This window comes from Orycteropus afer, unplaced genomic scaffold (assembly GCF_000298275.1).
Source record: "Orycteropus afer afer isolate SDZICR_OR568_19922 unplaced genomic scaffold, OryAfe1.0 scaffold00649, whole genome shotgun sequence".
NCBI classification, from domain to species: Eukaryota; Metazoa; Chordata; class Mammalia; order Tubulidentata; family Orycteropodidae; genus Orycteropus; species Orycteropus afer.
Genome location: NW_006922236.1, coordinates 1,159,981 through 1,178,202, shown reverse-complemented (window position 1 = coordinate 1,178,202; position 18,222 = coordinate 1,159,981). Strand labels below are relative to the sequence as shown.

At 36.6% G+C, this 18,222-nt stretch overlaps 1 protein-coding gene across 1 annotated transcript in view; it reads right to left on the bottom strand.

Annotated features, from left to right (window-relative positions):
* Positions 1-18,222, bottom strand: part of ARHGAP32 (Rho GTPase activating protein 32) — a 511,643-nt gene that overhangs the window by 43,823 nt on the left and 449,598 nt on the right. The window contains exon 12 of the mRNA XM_042783085.1: positions 1,931-2,080. Coding sequence (XP_042639019.1) covers positions 1,931-2,080 — 150 coding nt within the window. The remainder of the gene's footprint in view (positions 1-1,930; positions 2,081-18,222) is intronic.

Sequence of the window (18,222 nt, the reverse complement as noted above, 5' to 3'; positions counted from 1 at the left end):
TCTGGTTAGCAGTCAAGTGCCTTAGGCACTATGCTACTAGAGCTCCTATCACTGCTGATGAGTGGATTCTGATTCACAGGGCTCCTTTTTCTACTTAAGGACTTAATTTTTTCATAAATCTGAATGATACTTTTCTACACTATGGTAGCAGCATTTCCTCATATCCAAAAATGAATGTTTCCCAGTTTATGGTCCTTTTTTTTTTTCACATTTGTTATTTTTCATTATCTCTAACTTATATATTTGAAACCACCTGCTCCTTTGTAATGTTTTTTGCTTAAATCTGAGAAAGCAATTAATTCTCTCACATCTGTAAACAAAATCATTTCACACTGCTATCGCTATAAGTTTAAAATAATTAACTCTTTAATATATTTGGAGTATACTTTCAGAGTGTGATAAAATGGGAACTTGTTTTTTTCTAAATCATTATTTAATTGCCTCCATTTAACAGGAAGCTCTGGTAGCGTAGTGCCTAAGGCATTTGACTGCTAAACCAGAAGGCTGGGGAATCAAACCCACCAGCCACTCCTCAGAAGAAAGGTTGGGCAATCTTCTGTAGTGATACTGCCTCAGAAACCCAAGAAGGGGTCACTATGATTCGGGTCCGACTCGACAGCACATAACAACAACAATATATTTAATAAGTAACTCTTCCTCATAACCTGGTTTTAAACTGCTTTACCTTAATGAATTTTTATTTCTTTATAAGAATTATTTCTGAATATCCTAAACTGTTTCACTCACATTTAATTCTTCTAGGTTTGAATATTTTTCTAATATCTAGGAGCTCTTGTGGCGTAGTGCCTAAGGCATCTGACTGGTAACCAGAAGGCTGGCAGTTCAAATCCATCAGCTACTCCTCCGAAGGAAGATTGGGCAATCTACTTTCGTAGTGATCCCACCTCGGAAACCCAAGGAGGGGTCCCTATGAGTTGGGTCCGACTCCACAGCAGTGAGTTTGGTTTTTGTTTTAGGTGAAGTTAGACTTCTTCTATCCTATGACATTTTCCCCCTTACAAGGCTCTTAATAGTTTCACAAGTTTACTTTTCTACATGCAAAAATAATCCTGTTTGTTTTGTTTTGTTTTCTTTTAGGAAATGATTTAAATTTATATTAATTCAAGACCAATAACATTTTGTCTTTTCTCTGAAGAAATGAGGTGTAGTTTATATAAAATACATACTACAAGCCTACTGGTATTCTTTAACCTATCATAAAGGCCCTAATTTGGAGCTGATATTATTAATGGTGTCTGTGGATGGTTTTCGCTAATGGTCCTTTCAAAAGACACAAGAGAATTTCTTACCACGTGTTGAAATTCCACAAATCATCTACTTCAAGTGATTTTTCTAGGTAGACATCTCCTTAATATTCTAACACGTCAAAGGGAAATGGTAAAGAAAAGCACTAATTTTAAAAAATGTATGTATCAAAGGAAATTCTATCCATCCATCCATTCAACCAACCACTAAATTTATTATTTATAATCTAATTTATAGAGAAAAGAATTTAAATTTTTAGTTATAAAACTTAGGAAACTAGTTTTGGTGTTTTGTAGTCTCAAAACTATTGACTTATTTTTTCCCAAGGGGAAATTAAATAAATAAGTTATGATAAAATGTGAGAGGGAAAATTGGTTAAAGAAGCCAGTAGACAGATATAAAAATAATGTAATATAATAGTGATTTTATACTTTTTGTACAACTGTCTTACTCTTCCTAAATACATTGTAAGTTTCTCTGATGTTAAAGTACATATCTTATACTTCATATTTTTTCAACTTTATTAGCACTAAGATGAATACTTGAGAAGCTTCAACTGAAATGAAACAGATAATACTTACCTAATCTACTTTATAATTATTCATAGAAACCCAATATGGAGAGGTTGATAACTGAGATTATGAGCTGATACTTTTATTTTTACCTTCAAAACCAGAATTCAGAAGGTGTTCTCCCAGGTCACACCCAAACACTCTCTCTTTCAAGATCCCCCGCTGCTTCAGTTTCTGTTTTGTTGGCCGAGACTTCATGAATGTTCGTAAGAAAGTAATGAGCTTGCCGTGCTTTTTAGACACTAAAAGATATAATAAAGAGAAAATACTTTAGTTGTGGCAGAAGGTTACATTTAGAGTGAAAAAAAAAAACCCTGCTATCTCAACAGGCTGACTATAAATCACTTGATACAAATACACTTTATATTATATAAGAAATTTATAGCAGAAGTTAAGGAAACAGTTCCTTCATAAGTAACATCATAACTTTGCATTTTCTTCTCAACAGTTTGTGATTTTACTTGCTGAGATTATGGATGAATTTAATTTTTGTAATCTGTGACCTTCAAATCAATTTTGGTAAAGCAGCCATCTTCTAACACATACATAAGGATATAACATCACTACAAATATCTGGGGAGCTCTTTATCTGAGTCTTACTATATACTACATTTCTTTGCAGATCTTCAAAGTAAGTAAGACTTAAAATGGTGTAAATATAGTTTATACTTCTAGCCAATTTCTAAAATATTTTACTTGGTGGTGAGAAATTTTCATAGCATGTTGCAATTTCAAGAGTTTATCTGAAAAAAGAAATGACATCTTTCTCAGGAACAATCCCATGACTATCTAGAACACATCTGTCAATCAAATAGCTATATAAATATTAAAAAAATAAAGAAATGGATCTTCTGTTACCTTTCATGTACAGCATACTAAGTACCTAATCTTAAATCTCTTTTTAGAAAAAAGCAAGAGATACGTACATAAGTATACAGTAAAAACATTTCCAATGATTGATATGCCAGAGATACAATAGAAAAAAGAATTTAAAACACAGAAATCCCTAGACAAATGACTTTTGCTGAGAAACGCAGCCTAGAGGGATAACTAGTTTAAAAATCAACACACACCAAACATGAGCTCTGAGATTAGCTGCAGGATAGAAGACTAAGCCAGCGGCCTCAATTCTCTTCGGTTTGCAGATGATTACTAATAGTCTTATTGAATCTTACTAAATTCTCAGGTTGGAAGGCACTCAAAATACGACTAGGGAAGAGATGCCTACTCAGAGTAGACTCAACCCAACCATAATGATATGGATGGAGTAAAGCTTTCGGGACCTCCATTTGCTGATGTGGCATGACTCAAAACAAGAAGAAAGAGCTGCTAACATCCATTAACAACTGGAACATGGAATGCATGAAGTATGAATCTAGGAAAATTGGAACTTCTCAAAAATGAAATGAAATGCATAATGATCAATATCCTAGGCATTAGCAAGCTGAAATGGACTATATTTGGTCATTTTGAATCAGACAACCATATAAACTACTATGCTGGGAATGACACATTGAAGAAGAATGGCATTCATCATTACAAAGAATGTTTCAAGATCTGTCCTGAAGTACAATGCTGTCAGTGATAGGATAATATCCAAATGCCTACAAGGAATACCAGTTAACACTATTATTCAAATTTACACACCAACCACCAAAGCCAAAGATGAGGAAACTGAAGATTTTTTTACCAACTTCTGCAGTCTGAATTTGACCAAACATGTGACCAAGATGTGCTGATTATTACTGGTGATTGGAATGAAAAAGCTGGAAACAAATAAGAATCACCTGTAGTTGGAAAATTTGGCCTTGGTGATAGAAATGACCCTGGAGATCACATGATAGAATTTTGCAAGACTAATGACTTATTCATTGCATATACATTTCTTCAACAACATAAACAATGGCTACACACATGGACTTTGCCAGATGGAGTACACAGGAATCAGACTAACTACAACTTTGGCAAGAGACAATGGAAAAGTTTAATATCTTCAGCCAATACAAGGCCAGGAGCTGATTGGGGAACAGACCATCAACAGTTTATATGCAAGTTCAAGCTGAAGATGAAGACAATTGAAACAAGTCCATGAGAGCCAAAATATGATCCTGAATATATCCGTCCTGAATTTGGAGACCATCTAAAGTATTGATTTGATGCACTGAACACCAATGATTGAAAACCGGAGGAATTGTGGGATGACATCAATAACATCATCCATGAAGAAAGCAAAAGATGATTAAAAAGACAGGAAAGGAAGAAAAGTCCAAAATGGATGTCAGAAGAGACTCTGAAACTTGCTCTTCAGCGAAGAGTAGCTAAAGCAAATGGAAGAAATGACAAGATAAAAGAACTGAACACAAGATTTCAAACAGCAGCTTGAGAAGACAAAGTCAATTATTATAATGAAATGTGCAAAGACTTGGAGTTAGAAAACCAAAAGGGAAGAACACACTCGGCATTTCTCAAGCTGAAAGAATTGAAGAAAAAATTTAAGCCTTGAGTTGCAATACTGAAAGATTCCATGGGCAATATGTTGAATGATGCAGGAAATATCAAAAGAAGATGGAAGGAATACACAGAGTCACTGTAGCAAAAAGAATTGGTTGATGTTCATCCATTTCAGAAGGCAGCATATGATCAAGAACCCATGATACTGAAGGAAGAAGTCAAAGCTGCACTGAAGGAACTGGTCAAAAACAAGTTCCAGGAATTGATGGAATACCCATCAAGATGTTTCAATAAACAGATGCTGCACTAGAGGTATTCAGTTGGCTATTCCAAGAGATTTGGAAGACAGCTATCTGGCCAACTGACTGCAAGAGATCCATATTTGTACCCATTCCAAAGAAAAGTGATGCCACAGAATGTGAAAATTATCAAACAATATTATTAATATCACACATAAGTAAAATCTTACTGAAGGTAATTCAAAATTGGCTGCAGCAGTATATTGACAGAGAACTTCCAGAAATGCAAGCTGGATTCAGAAGAGGATATGGAATGAGGGATACCACTGCTGATGTTAGATGCTTCTTGGCTGAAAACAAAGAATAACAGAAAGATGTTTACTTATGTTTTATTGACTATGCAAAGCATTTGATTGTGTGGATCCTGACAAATTATGGATAACATTGAGAAGAATGGGAATTTTAGAACACTTAATTGTACTCAGGAGGAATCTGTACACAGACCAGGAGGCTGTTGTTTGAACAGAACAAGGGGATACTGCATGGTTTAAAATCAAGACGGAAGTATGTCAGGGTTGTATCCTTTCACCATACTTATTCAGTTTGTATTCTGAACAAATAACCCAAGAAGCTGGATTATATGAAGAAGAATGTGGCATCAAGACTGGAGGAAGACTCATTAACAACCTATATTACACAGAAAGTGAGGACTCTATGGGCAGAATATGGAATGATCACCTCTTATGTAAGTGAGAGCTGGAAAATGAATAAGAAAGACAGAAGAGTTGATGTTTTTGAGTTGTGGTGTTGGCGAAGCACTTACTGATGAAGACTGAAGACTACAGTCTGCAGTATGGATTACACTTCAATATAAAGAAAACAAAAATCCTCACAACTGGACCAATAAACAGCATCATGGTAAACAGAGTTGTCAAGGACTTCATATTACTTGGTTGTACAATCAGCACCAATGAAAGCAGCAGTCAAGAAATCAGTCATAGAATTGCATTAGGCAAATCTGCTGCAAAAGACCTCTTTCAAGTGCTGAAGAGCAAAGAAGTCATCAACATCCTTGGAGACTAAGGTGCGCCTAATCCAAGTCATGGTATTTTCAATCGTGTCTTATGCACGTGAGAGCTGGACAATGAATAAGGAAGACCAAAGAAGAGTCGATGCTTTTCAGTTGTGGTGTTGGCGAAGAATGCTGAGAGCACAATGGATTGCTAAAAGTTCGTACTAACAAATCTTTCCTGGAAGAAGTGCAGCTGGAATGCTCCTTGGAAGCAAGAATGGCCAAACCTCATCTCACCTATTCTGGTCATGTTGTCAGAAGGAACCATTCCCTGGAGAAGGATATCATGCTTGGTAAAATGGAGGGTCAACAAAAAAGGGGAAGGCCCTCAACAAGGTGGATTGACACAGCAGCTGCAACTATGGGCTCAGGAATAGCAAGAATCATAAGGATAGCACAGGACCGGGCAGTGTTTCATTCTGCTGTACATAGGGTCGCTATGATCGGAGACGACTTGATGGCAACTAACAACAACAACAGCAATGAGCACTGACTGAATCCAAATATTATGGCATCCTTTGAACTAATGGCACTTCCTCAGGGAACTCTGGATTCCTAGGGTAACTGGTTGCCAAGATTGGACTTTATGGTTATGCAGGACCAGATCAGACATTTGGGATCTGTTGTTTTTCATTTTATGGGAAACACTTTTTGCAGATATATCATCTTTTCTGTTAATGGGTAAGTAACCACACTGTTGTGAGCAAACACCCTGGTATGCCCATGTCTAGGAAGTTTCTTAGAGTATACATTTAGTGCACAAACCTGGAAAGTGTCTAGGCAAACCAGGATGAGGTGGTTACCCTAGAATTTACAGATTAAGTGGGAAATACATTCCTTTCTGTATCAATTATTTGAAGTTTACTTAGAATCAATATCCTTTTTTTTTTTTTTTTCCAGCCAGGCTTTTCTTAAATGGTGCCAGACTGTGTGTATCAACCCAGGGACCTTTGGTTGCTCTTGTTGTTGTGTGCCATTACCATCAAGTAAATTTCAATTTACAGCAAACCTACATGACCAATAGAACTACCCCATGGGCTTTTCTTTTCTTTTTTAAATAACTTTTTTTATTGTGACTTGTGACTTAGGTAGAAGTTTACAGAGCAAATGGGTTTTCCAACAATCGTTTTATACACAATTTGTTTTGTGACACTGATTGCAATCCCCACAATGTAATCACATTCTCCTCACTTCCTGTGTTTACTGTTTCCATTTGCCCTTCTTTCCTATCCTAAAGCCACCTTCTGACCTTTATCCCTAAGCATGTGCTGTTCTTTTATCAACATAATTCTGATGCTATCTCTGGCATGCTCTGAAACTCTCAGAAAATTCTAGCCCCTCTTGCATTTGGGGTTACTTGCTGTAAGATAAACCATTGCTTTCTTATCTTCTTTATAAGGTACATGTGACTGCTAATGAAAGATTTATAGTATGCTTTGATATATTCAGAAGTATGTCACATATAATAGCATATTAAGAGTTTTATTGAACTGGTATGAATTTTATTTCCTCTCAGTCACTAGCAGATTATCTGTTATGAATCTTTGGTAAGGAGTGGTCATCAAACTGTTCATTTTCAAGCATATTACATGTGAACTGTAAAATAATTTTTACAAAGTTTCCCAAATATATAAATGGTTTTATTTGCAACAATTTAACATTATACATTGATTTGAAAGAGTTATAATTTCTACACTATTCCACCTGGAAACAGGGTATTGTCTTCATTTGTCTAAATTTTTAATATCACTCAGTAAAGCTTTCTAATTTCCTTTATAAAAGGATGTATTTCTTGTTAGAGATATTGTTAGGTATTTTAATTTTGTTGCTGCTTTTATAGTAAAATATCTTTCTTCTATTATGGCTTTAGCTGGCCATTCCTGGAATGCTGAAAATAATTTCTTTATGTATGCTCTTTATGTATGTTTCAAATGTGATCATTTACTCAACTCTTAACAATTATATAGGAATTTTAGCTTATCCTTTTGGATTTCATGGATGTGTAATTGTATCAAAGGAAATATCAAAGAAAATATTATCCCCTTTTCTGAAATGAATTATTTCTGATTTCTGTTTCAAATTACAGTAACTGGCTATAACTTCCAAGATAAATGTTAATACTATGCATTCATATTTTGATAACAAATTTAATGAAAATATCTGTTGAACCTGACAACTGCATATGATGGTGATTACTGGTATGAGTTACATACATTATGTTAAGAAAGCATTGTTTTAGTCCCAGTTTTTCAAGACTGCTTCAAAGGGATGAGAATTGAATTATAACTATTATTGATCCAGTAAAAAAATTATATTAATACCTATTTATTTCTATAATTGTATTAAATCCTGAGGGTAAGGTGGGTAAAAAAATGGACAAGATCCTTGATGGTATAGAGCTTACTGAAGAGAAACACGGTAAACAATTTAGTAATAATACTGTTATGTTTTTGTTATTGTTAGGTGCCATAAAGTTGGCTCTAACTCATAGCAACCCCATGTACAATAGAACGAAATATGGCTGGGTCCTGTGCCATTCTCACTATCCTTGAGCCCATGGTTGCAGCCACTGTGTCGATCCATCTCATTTAGGGTCCTTCCCTTTTTTGCTAACCCTCTATTTTACCAAGCATGATAGCCTTTTCCAGGGAATGGTCCCTTCTGATAACATGAACAAAGTAAATGAGACAAAGTGTGGTGGTTCTTGTTCCCAAGGTGCATTCTGGGCATACTCCTTGGACAGATTGATTTGTTCTTCTGCAGTCCATGGTATCTTCAGTATTCTTCACCAACACCACAATTCAAGAGCATCACCTCTTCTTCAGTCTTCCTTACTGATTGTCCAGCTTTCATAGGCATATGAAACAACTGAAAATACCATGCCTTACATTGTTGTTACATGCTCAGTCAGACGCAATTCATAGTGATCACTCCTTGGGTTTCCGAGGCAGTATCGCTACGGAAGTAGATTGCCCAACCTTCCTTCCGAGTGTAGCTGGTGGGTTTGAACCTCCAACCTTCTGGTTAGCAGTCAAATGCCTTAGGCACTACACTACCAGAGCTCCTATGCCTTACATTAGACACACCTTAGTCTTCAAAGTGACACCTTTGCTTGTTAACACTGTAAAGAGGTCTTTCCCAACACATTTACTCAGTGCAATACGTTGTCTGATTTCCTGACTGCTGCTTCTATCGGTGTTGATTATGGATCCAAGTAAAATGAAGTCCCTGACAACTTCAATCTTTTTTCCATTTATCATGATGTTGCTTATTGTTCCAGTTGTGAGGATTTTCATGTCCTCCTTTATGCTGAGGTGTAATCCATATAGCAGACTGCAGTCTTTAATCTTCACCAGTAAGTGCTTCAAGTCATATTCACTTTCACTAAGAAGGGTTATGTCATCTGCATATTGCAGATTGTTAGTAAGTCTTTCTCCAATCCTGATGACGCATTCTTCTTCACGTAGTCCAGGTTTTTGGATTATTTGTTCAGCATACAGATTGAATAAGTACGGTGAAAGGATACAATCCTGACATACACCCTTCCTGATTTTAACCATCCAGTATTCCCCTGTTCTGTTCAAATGACAGCCTCTGGGTCTATGTACTGATTTGTCCCGAGCACAATTTAGTGTTTTAGAATTCCCATTCTTTGTAATGCTATCCATAATTTGTTATGATCCACACAGTTGAATGTCTTTGCATAGTCAATAAAACACAGGTAAACATCTTTCTGCTATTCTTTACTTTCAGCCAAGGTCCTTCTGGTATCAGCAATGATATCCCTCATTCGACATCCTCTTCTGAATCTGGCTTGAATTTCTGGAAATTCTCTGTCAATATACTGCAGCAACCATTTTTTAATTATCTTCAGAAAAATTTTACTTGCATGTGATATTACTGTCTGATAATTTTCACATTCTGTTGGATCACCTTTTTTTGGAATGGACACAAATGTCCAGTCAGTTGTCCAGGTAGGAGTTTTCCAGATTTCTTGGTATAAACAATTAAGTGCTCCCAGCACTGCATCCATTTGTTGAAACATCTCAATGGGGATTCTGTCAATTCCTGAGCCCTGTTTTTTCCCAATACCTTCAGTGCAGCTTGCACTTCTTCCTTCCATACCATTGATTCTTGATCATATGCTACCTCCTGAAATAGTTAAACACTGACAAATTCTTTTTGGTATAGTGACTCTGTGTATTATTTCCATCTTCTTTTGATGTTTTCTGCATCATTCAATATTTTGCATCATTCAATATTTTGAAGAATCCTTCAATATTGCAACTGAAGGCTTCATTTTTTTCTTCAGTTCTTTTTAGCTTAAGAAATACCAAGTTTGTTCTTTCCTTTTGGTGTCTTAACTCAAGATCTTTGCACATTTCATTATAAAACTTTACTTCATCTTCTTCTCAAACTGCCCTTTGAAATTTTCTGTTCAGCTCTTTTAGTTCATTATTTTTTCCCATTTGCTTTAGCTACTCACTGTTTAAGAGCAAGTTTCAGAGTCTCTTCTGACAACTGTTTTGGTCTTTTCCTTCTTTCCTGTCTTTTTAATGACCTTTTGCTTTCTTCATGTGTTATGTTCTTGATTTCCCATAATCCATCTGATCTCTGGTCACTGGTGTTCAATGCATCAACTCTATTCTTTAGATGGTCTCTAAATTCAGGTGGGAAATAATCAAGATTGAAATTTTGGCTCTAATGGACTTGCTTTAATTTTCTTCAGCTTCAAATTGAAGTTGCATATGAGCAACTGATGGTCTGTTCCTCAGTCAGCTCCTGGCCTTGTTTAGACTTATGATATTGAGCTACTCCATTACATTTTTCCACAGATGTAGTCAATCTGACTCCTATGTATTCCATCTGGCAAGGGCCACATGTACAGCCACTGTTCATGTTTTTATGAAAATAAGAAGGAACACGGAATGTGCACAGCATGAATCTAGGAATATTGGAAGTTGTAAAAAATGAAATGGAACATATAAAGATTGATATCCCAGGCATTAGTGGGCTGAAAGACTAGTATTGGCCATTTGAATCAGACAATCATATGGTGTACTATGTGGCAATGACAAATTGAAGAGGAATGGCATCACATTCATTGTCAACAAGAAAATTTCAAGATCTGTCCTGAAGTACAAAGCTGTCAGTCATAGGATAATATCCATTATGCCTACAAGAAAAACAATTCCAAAACCAAAAAGAAGCTCTGGTGGCATACTGCCTAAGGCATTTGGCTGCTCCTCAGAAGGAAGGTTGGTCAATCTGCTTCCAGTTAATACTACTAAAATTCAAATTCACACACCAACCACTGAAGCCAAACATGAAGAAATTAAAGATTTTTATCAACTTCTGTAGTCTGAAATTGACTAAATAGGCAACCAAGATATATTGATAATTGCTGATGAGTGGAATGTGAAAATTGAAAAGAAAGAAGAGACAAAAGTAGTTGGAAAATATGGCCTTGGTGACAGAAATTATGTCAGAAACCACATGATAGAATTTTGTACGACCAAGGACTTATTCATTGCAAAGACCTTATTATAACAACATAAACTGTATGTATGGACTTCGCCTGATGGAATACACAGGTTATCAAATTGACAACATCTGTAGAAAAAGGTAATGGAGAAGATCAATACTAGTAAAAAAAAAAAAGAATAAAAAAAGGGCAAGAGCTGACTGTGGAACAGACCATCAATTGCTCATGTGCAAGTTCAAGTTGAAGCTAAAGACAATTAAAACATGTCAATGAGAGCAAAAATATTACCTTGATTTTATCTCACCTAAAATTTAGAGACCATCTGAAGAATAGATATGATGCATTGAACACTAATGACCAAAGACCAGAGGAATTGTGGGATGACGTCAAGAACATCATCCACGAAGAAAGCAAAAGGTCATTAAAGAGACAGGAAAGGAAGAAAAGACCAAAATGGTTGTCAGAAGAGACTCTGAAACTTGCTCTTGAAGGGAAAGTAGCTAAAGCAAATGGAAGAAATGATGAAATTCAAGAGCTTACAGAAGATTTCAAAGGGTAGCTTGAGAAGACAAAGTAAAGTATCATAATGAAATGTGCAAAGATCTTGAGTTAGTACACAAAGAGAATATGCTCAGCACTTCTCAAGTTGAAAGAACTGAAGAAAAAATCCAGGACTCAAATTGCAATAGTGACTATGGGTAAAATATTGAACAATGCAAGAAGCATCAAATGAAGATGTAAGGAATACACAGAGACACTGTATCAAAAAGAATTGGTCAACACTCAACCATTTCAGAAGACAGCACATGATCAAGAACCAGTGGTAGGGAAGGAAGATGTCAAAGCTGCACTGAAGAAACTGGTAAAAAACAAGGCTCCAGGAACTGATGGAATCTCCATTGAGATGTTTCATCAAACAGATGCAGCACTGGAGGCATTTACACACCTATGCCAAGAAATTTTGAAGACAGCTACCTGGACAACTGACTGGAAGAGATTCATATGTGTACCCATTCCAAACAAAGGTGATCCAACAGAATGTGAAAATTATTGAACAATATAATTAATATCACATACAAATAAAATTTTGCTGAAGATAATTCAAAAAAGGTTGCAGCAGTATATTGACAGGCAACTTTCAGAATGCAAGTTGGATTCAGAAGAGGATATAGAATAAGGGGTCACTGCTGATGTCAGGTAGATCTTAGTTGAAAGCAAAGAATACAGAAAGATGTTTCCCTGTATTTTATTGACTATGCAAAGGCATTCAACTGTGTGGATCATAACAAATTATGGATAACATTGAGAAGAATGGGAATTCCAAAACATTTAATTGTGTTCATGAGGAACCAGTACATAGACCAAGAAGCTGTCATTTGAACAGAACAAGGGAATATTGCATAGTTTAAAATCAGGAAAGGTGGGTACCAGGGTTGTATCCTTTCACCATACTTATCTGTATGGTGAGCAAATAATCTGAGAAGCTGGACTATTGACATCAGGAATTAAGGATGATTCATTAACAACCTATGATTTGCAGATGACATAAACCTCCTTGGTGAAAATGAAGACGATTTGAAGCACTTACTAATGAAGATCAAAGACTACGGTCTGCTGTATGGATTACACTTTAACATAAAGAAACAAAAATACTCACAACTGGACCAACATTATGATAAATGGAGAAAAGATCAAAGTTGTCAGGGAGTTCATTTTACATGGATCCAGAATCAACACTCATGGAACCAACAATCAAGATATCAGACATCATACTGAACTTTGCAAATATGCTGCAAAAGACTGTTAAGGAGCAAAGATGCACCTAACCCAAGGCAGGGTATTTCCAATAGCCTCATATACATGTGTAAGCTGGACAATGAACAAGGAAAACAGAAGAATATTCTTGCTTTGGAATTGTACTGGTGACGAATACTGAAAATACCATGGATTGTCAGAAGAACCAAAGAGGGGAAGGCCCTCAATGAGATGGATTGACATGGTGGCAGTGGCAAGGGGCTCAAGTATAGCAAGGATCATGGAGCTGGTGCAGGACCGGGTGGTGTTTTGTTCTGCTGTGCATAGGGTTGCTATGAGTCGGAGACAACTCAACGGCACCTAACAACTACACAACAGCCAGAAGAACAAACAAATCTATCCTGGACAAAGTGTAGTTGGAATTCTCCTTAGAAGTGAGAATGGCCACAATTCGTCTCACCTATTTTGGTCATGTTGTCAGAAGGGACCAGTTCCCGGAGAAGGATATTATGCTTGGTAAAGTAGAAGCTCATTGACAAATGGGCAGACCTTCAATGAGATGGACTGCTACAGTGCCTGTGATGATGGGCTTGAGCACGGTAATGATTGTGTGGATGGTGCACAACTGGGCAGGGTTTCCTCAGGGTTGTTATGAGTCAGAGGCTACTCAACAACATCTTAAAACAGCACAACAATTTAGAAATACACATACACACAACAAATAAAAAGTATATTGATGTTAGTAGGAACCAAGATTTTTGGTCTGGGGGAAAAGAGATATAATTCAAAAACAAGGAAATTATGAAAAACCAATGTAATATTAACTTTGAATTGGAAATACCAACATGATTCCTGATTAACACATACACTTCTAAGTTCTACCCACAGAAAAGGCTTATACATGAAGATACACCAGTTTCAATGATTATTTTGGTCTCAGGCCTGGGTTTCTAAATATTCCCTACCAAAACAAGCAAAGTCTCCTTAAAGAGCACCTGACTGCAAGTGGACAGCAGCGAATGCAGAAGGTGAGACTGGGAAATCACACTGTGACAGGAAGCAAAGGAACACCCTCAGCCTCTTGTAGGCACGCCAAAATGTTCAGGCTTGAACACAGTACAGATTTGGGACAATATGAACATCATAAAGAATGACAACAATTGGTTATAAGACATCAAGTGAATAATTAAAATCTATGGGTCTATAGAAACATTGCCAAAAAAATGAATGAATAAAATAAAGGAAAGTATGAAGTGACAATTTTCAGTACAAATGGAGGTTGTTGTTGTTGTTATGTGCTGTCGAGTCGGACCCGACTCATAGCGACCCCTCCTTGGGTTTCCGAGGCAGTATCACTACGGAAGTAGGATTGCCCAACCTTCCTTCCGAGGAGTGGCTGGTGGGTTTGAACCGCCAGCCTTCTGGTTAGCAGTCAAGTGCCTTAGCCACTATGCTACCAGAGCTCCTACAAATGGAGGTAGAACATTTTTAAAAAACTGCAGTAATAGGGTGCCATTTTGAACCAGGCCTTGCAATAGTAGAGAAACAATATGTTTATTTCTTTTCTTGGTTATTAATTAAAAATATCCTATCTGGGATTATTTATTAGAATTAATTATATATGAAGCAGTAAATTCCCATACGTAATTTAATAACGGTATTGAAATAGATTTATAATCATGATCCTCCAACCAAACTCAAATAGATAATAAAATCACATTAGTCAGAGGGAAGCTTGTGTGGAACTGAACTTTCCAGGACACTAAGTAGCTCTGAAACTAATGCTCCTTTTATGTTTGACGTTAAGTCTGGATGAAGAACAAGAAAACCTGGGTATCTTTTCCTGCTAGGATAAAGACTTCTCATGTAAACGCTTTCTTAACAGTAACATAAGGCCCAAATAATTAAGGGCAGCAACACAATATAAAATTAAGACCTGTGGAGAGTGTCACTAGAACTATATGCCCCTACATGGCACTCCAGGGTTCTGGGACACTGTGCTGGGATATATACCACTCTGGACACTAGCTTCTACTCTGTGTAGTCACTTTGGTTCCATTACATTTTTAAAAGACATTCCTAAATAAATCAGGGAATTTAAATGTAAATTTAGAATGGGAAGGAAGGAGTGGTTGTGGTCTCTTGCCCATCTGAAGCCCTATCTGAGACAATGGAATAGCTAATATTTATAATGGTGACTAGAAATAAAACTTTAAGTGGTTTCTAAGTCTTCAAAGAAAAATTAAACTATATTCTGTCTAGTTTTAGTCTTTTTTGTTTTTGCTCTAGTTATTGGCATTCTAATTTATTGAGGCAGAGAGGTTGTAGTGAGATCTGGTATCCATAATTAAATAATCTATTATATATCAAAAGAGGTTAATTTTCATTGCATTAAAATTTAAACAAATAACAATATTCACTTTAACTATACTCAAATTTGCAGATCTAACAACACTCCCAAATATAAATGCCCCTTGACATATACATGTATTCAATTTTCTTTCCATTCCTCAATAATAAAATCTCCAAAAGGAGCTTACTTTTACTTGTACTTTCTTCTTTTTAATTTTTTTCCAAATTTTTATTATGATTTTGGTGAAAGTTTACAGAGCACATTCACTTTTCATACAGCAGCTCATACACATTTGTCTCATCACATTGACTGCAATTTCCCACAATGCAACAGCTCCCCTCCCACTTCCTCCCCATAGTTACCTCTTCCTTGTGTCCTTCTCTTCCATGCACTTCTGCCCCCAGATCTGTCTCCCTGTGCATACACAGTCCTTCTGTTTTCCCCTGATTGATCTCTCCAAAGAATGTATCAGCCTAATGTAAATGTTCAGCTCATATACCTGTCTTGTTTGGCTGGAAGACACAGGAATGCGTTCAATTCCAGACCTGAAGGGCAGCTAGTGGCCACAGTCTCAGTGGTTCCTCCAGGCTCTAGCAGACCAGCAAACCTGGTCCAAAAGGAGCTTATTTTTGACACTCACGCTGTCCGCTACCTACCCATCCAACCTAAATAAATCCTTTTAACAGACAAGGTAAAATCACACTTCCCTGTTCATGATTATAAACTAGGTGTAGAAAGATGAAATACTGTCAAATACATTAGAAATACTAGAAAGGCAGAGGGAGTTTGGTTTTAAACAGTTCAATGCTTACAAACCCATTTCTATTTCTACACAGGGACAATGGATTGTAGTGATGAGGGTATTAGGGTTAAAGTCCACAAAATATGCTGTATTAGAAACACTAAAAAAGGTAACAGTAGTATTTCCATAGATAAAATATATCAAAAATAAAATGTAAAGTAATACTTATACAAAAACAAACAATTCCATTTCATATTCAAATTTCCTATTCTAAAGTCAAAATGGAATATTTAGGCATGATAGATTTTATATTTGCAATCTTTCCCCAAATTTGAAACAAATCCGACCAGACCAGTCTTTCCAGTAGTTAAAAGCTTTATGTCACATGACTTACTATCACTGAGATAAATCTTTATGATACCTATAACCAGTTTATAGGAATACACTCAAAACATCCAGTTGAGTAAGCCATAGTGAACCTTGACATGGAGAGGTGGGACAATGGGTGTTTTTAAGTAAAGGGGCATAATGTTTCTCCAGCAAAAAAAAAGAATTCTTGCTTTCTCCTAATATTTAATCCTAATCCAGAGTCCTCTAAATTGGTTTTCAGGAATTTTTTGGACTCATTTGAACAAGTCTGGGCTTTGGCTTGAAAAGAAAGAGATTATGCCCAGATAATACGCATCAAGTTCTGAGATCTGCAATAAATTCAGACAGTGAAGCAGACAAAATAAGGGGGTAGGTGTGGGAACACATAATATCTGTAGATAATGTTCTCTTTAAATCTAAGGCATAATAAAGTATGAGTACAATGTTTAATGTGTTCAGTGGCTTTTCAAATGTTGCATACAATATCCTATCTTCACTCAAAAGTTCTCAAACATAGACTAGACAACCATTTGGTGGAAACTTAAGTGGGGGGAAGACAAATACAGACAGCCGGACTACGTGGCATCAAAGTGGCACAGTGGTTAAAGCACTTGGCTTCTAACAGAACGGTTGACAACGTGAACCCACTAGCAGCTCCGTGACAGAAAGACATGAGTCTGTTTCCATAAAGATTTACAGCTTTGGAAACTCTATGGGGCACTTATATTCTGTCCAGGGTTGCTATGAGCTGGAATCAACTTCACAACAGTAGGTTTGGTGGGTTTTTTTTTTTTTTCTTTTTAATAACCTTCCAAATGCTATTATTCTAGGTCATCTCTGTTGCACATAATGAAATATCTCATGTTAACTAAATATGAAAACATTTTATTTTTAACTTGAAATTCTGTAACTTATTTTTATTTAAAGCATAAACAGTACATCTCTTCCCACTAATGACTATAGAGAAACAATTTTTCTCTAAACAGATGTCAAATCCACTTTCCTCACATTGTTATTATATAGACTGTTACTGCTGTTGTTATGTGACGTTGAGTCAGACTGACTCATAGTGACCCCTTCTGGGGTTTCTTAGGCACTATCACTACGGAAGTAGATTGCCCCATCTTCCTTCCGAGAGTGGCTGTGGGTTTGAACTGTCAGCCTTCCAGTAAGCAGTTGGGACTAATGCTCTCAAAAGGAGCCCTGGTGGATTAAGCACTTGGCTACTAACTGAAAGGTTAAGGTTCAACCACCGACCCGGGTGCTCCATGGGAAAAAGACTTGGTTATCCACTTCCATAGAGATTACAGCCAAGAAAATTCTATGGGGCAGTTCTACTCTGTCACATGTGGTCACCATGAGTGGGAATCAACTCATCAGCACCTAACAACATCAATAACAATTTTCTAAAACTTCTGCTTTTCAAAATAAAATTCTGAAAAGTGAAATTGACAAAAAGAGAAAAATTGCCAGGCAAAAGGCCTATCATATTATCCTCAGTTTTAACTGATTTCTATTTAAAAGGTTACTGAACTAAATAAAGCTTGCTTGGTTTTGTACAGGAGCTCTGGTGGTGTAGTGCCTAAGGCATTTGACTGCTAACCAGAAGGCTGGTGGTTCAAACCCACCAGCCACTCCTTGGAGGGAGGGTTGGGCAATCTACTTCTGTAGCGATACCGTCTCAGAAACCTAAGGAGGGGTCGCTATGAGTTGGACACTCTACGGGAGTGAGTTTGGTGTTTCTGGTTTTGTACTAAGTCTTTTGAAATAGCTTTCTCAATAAACTAAATGAAAAACATGACCAGAAGAAATAGGTCTGGTTTCATGATAGTCCAGGATAATCAGGAGCTAAAGAACTGTAGCCCCAGGGTTATAGGTGAGGAGAGACAACTCAGTGACACCCAAAGTAGCCAGTGGG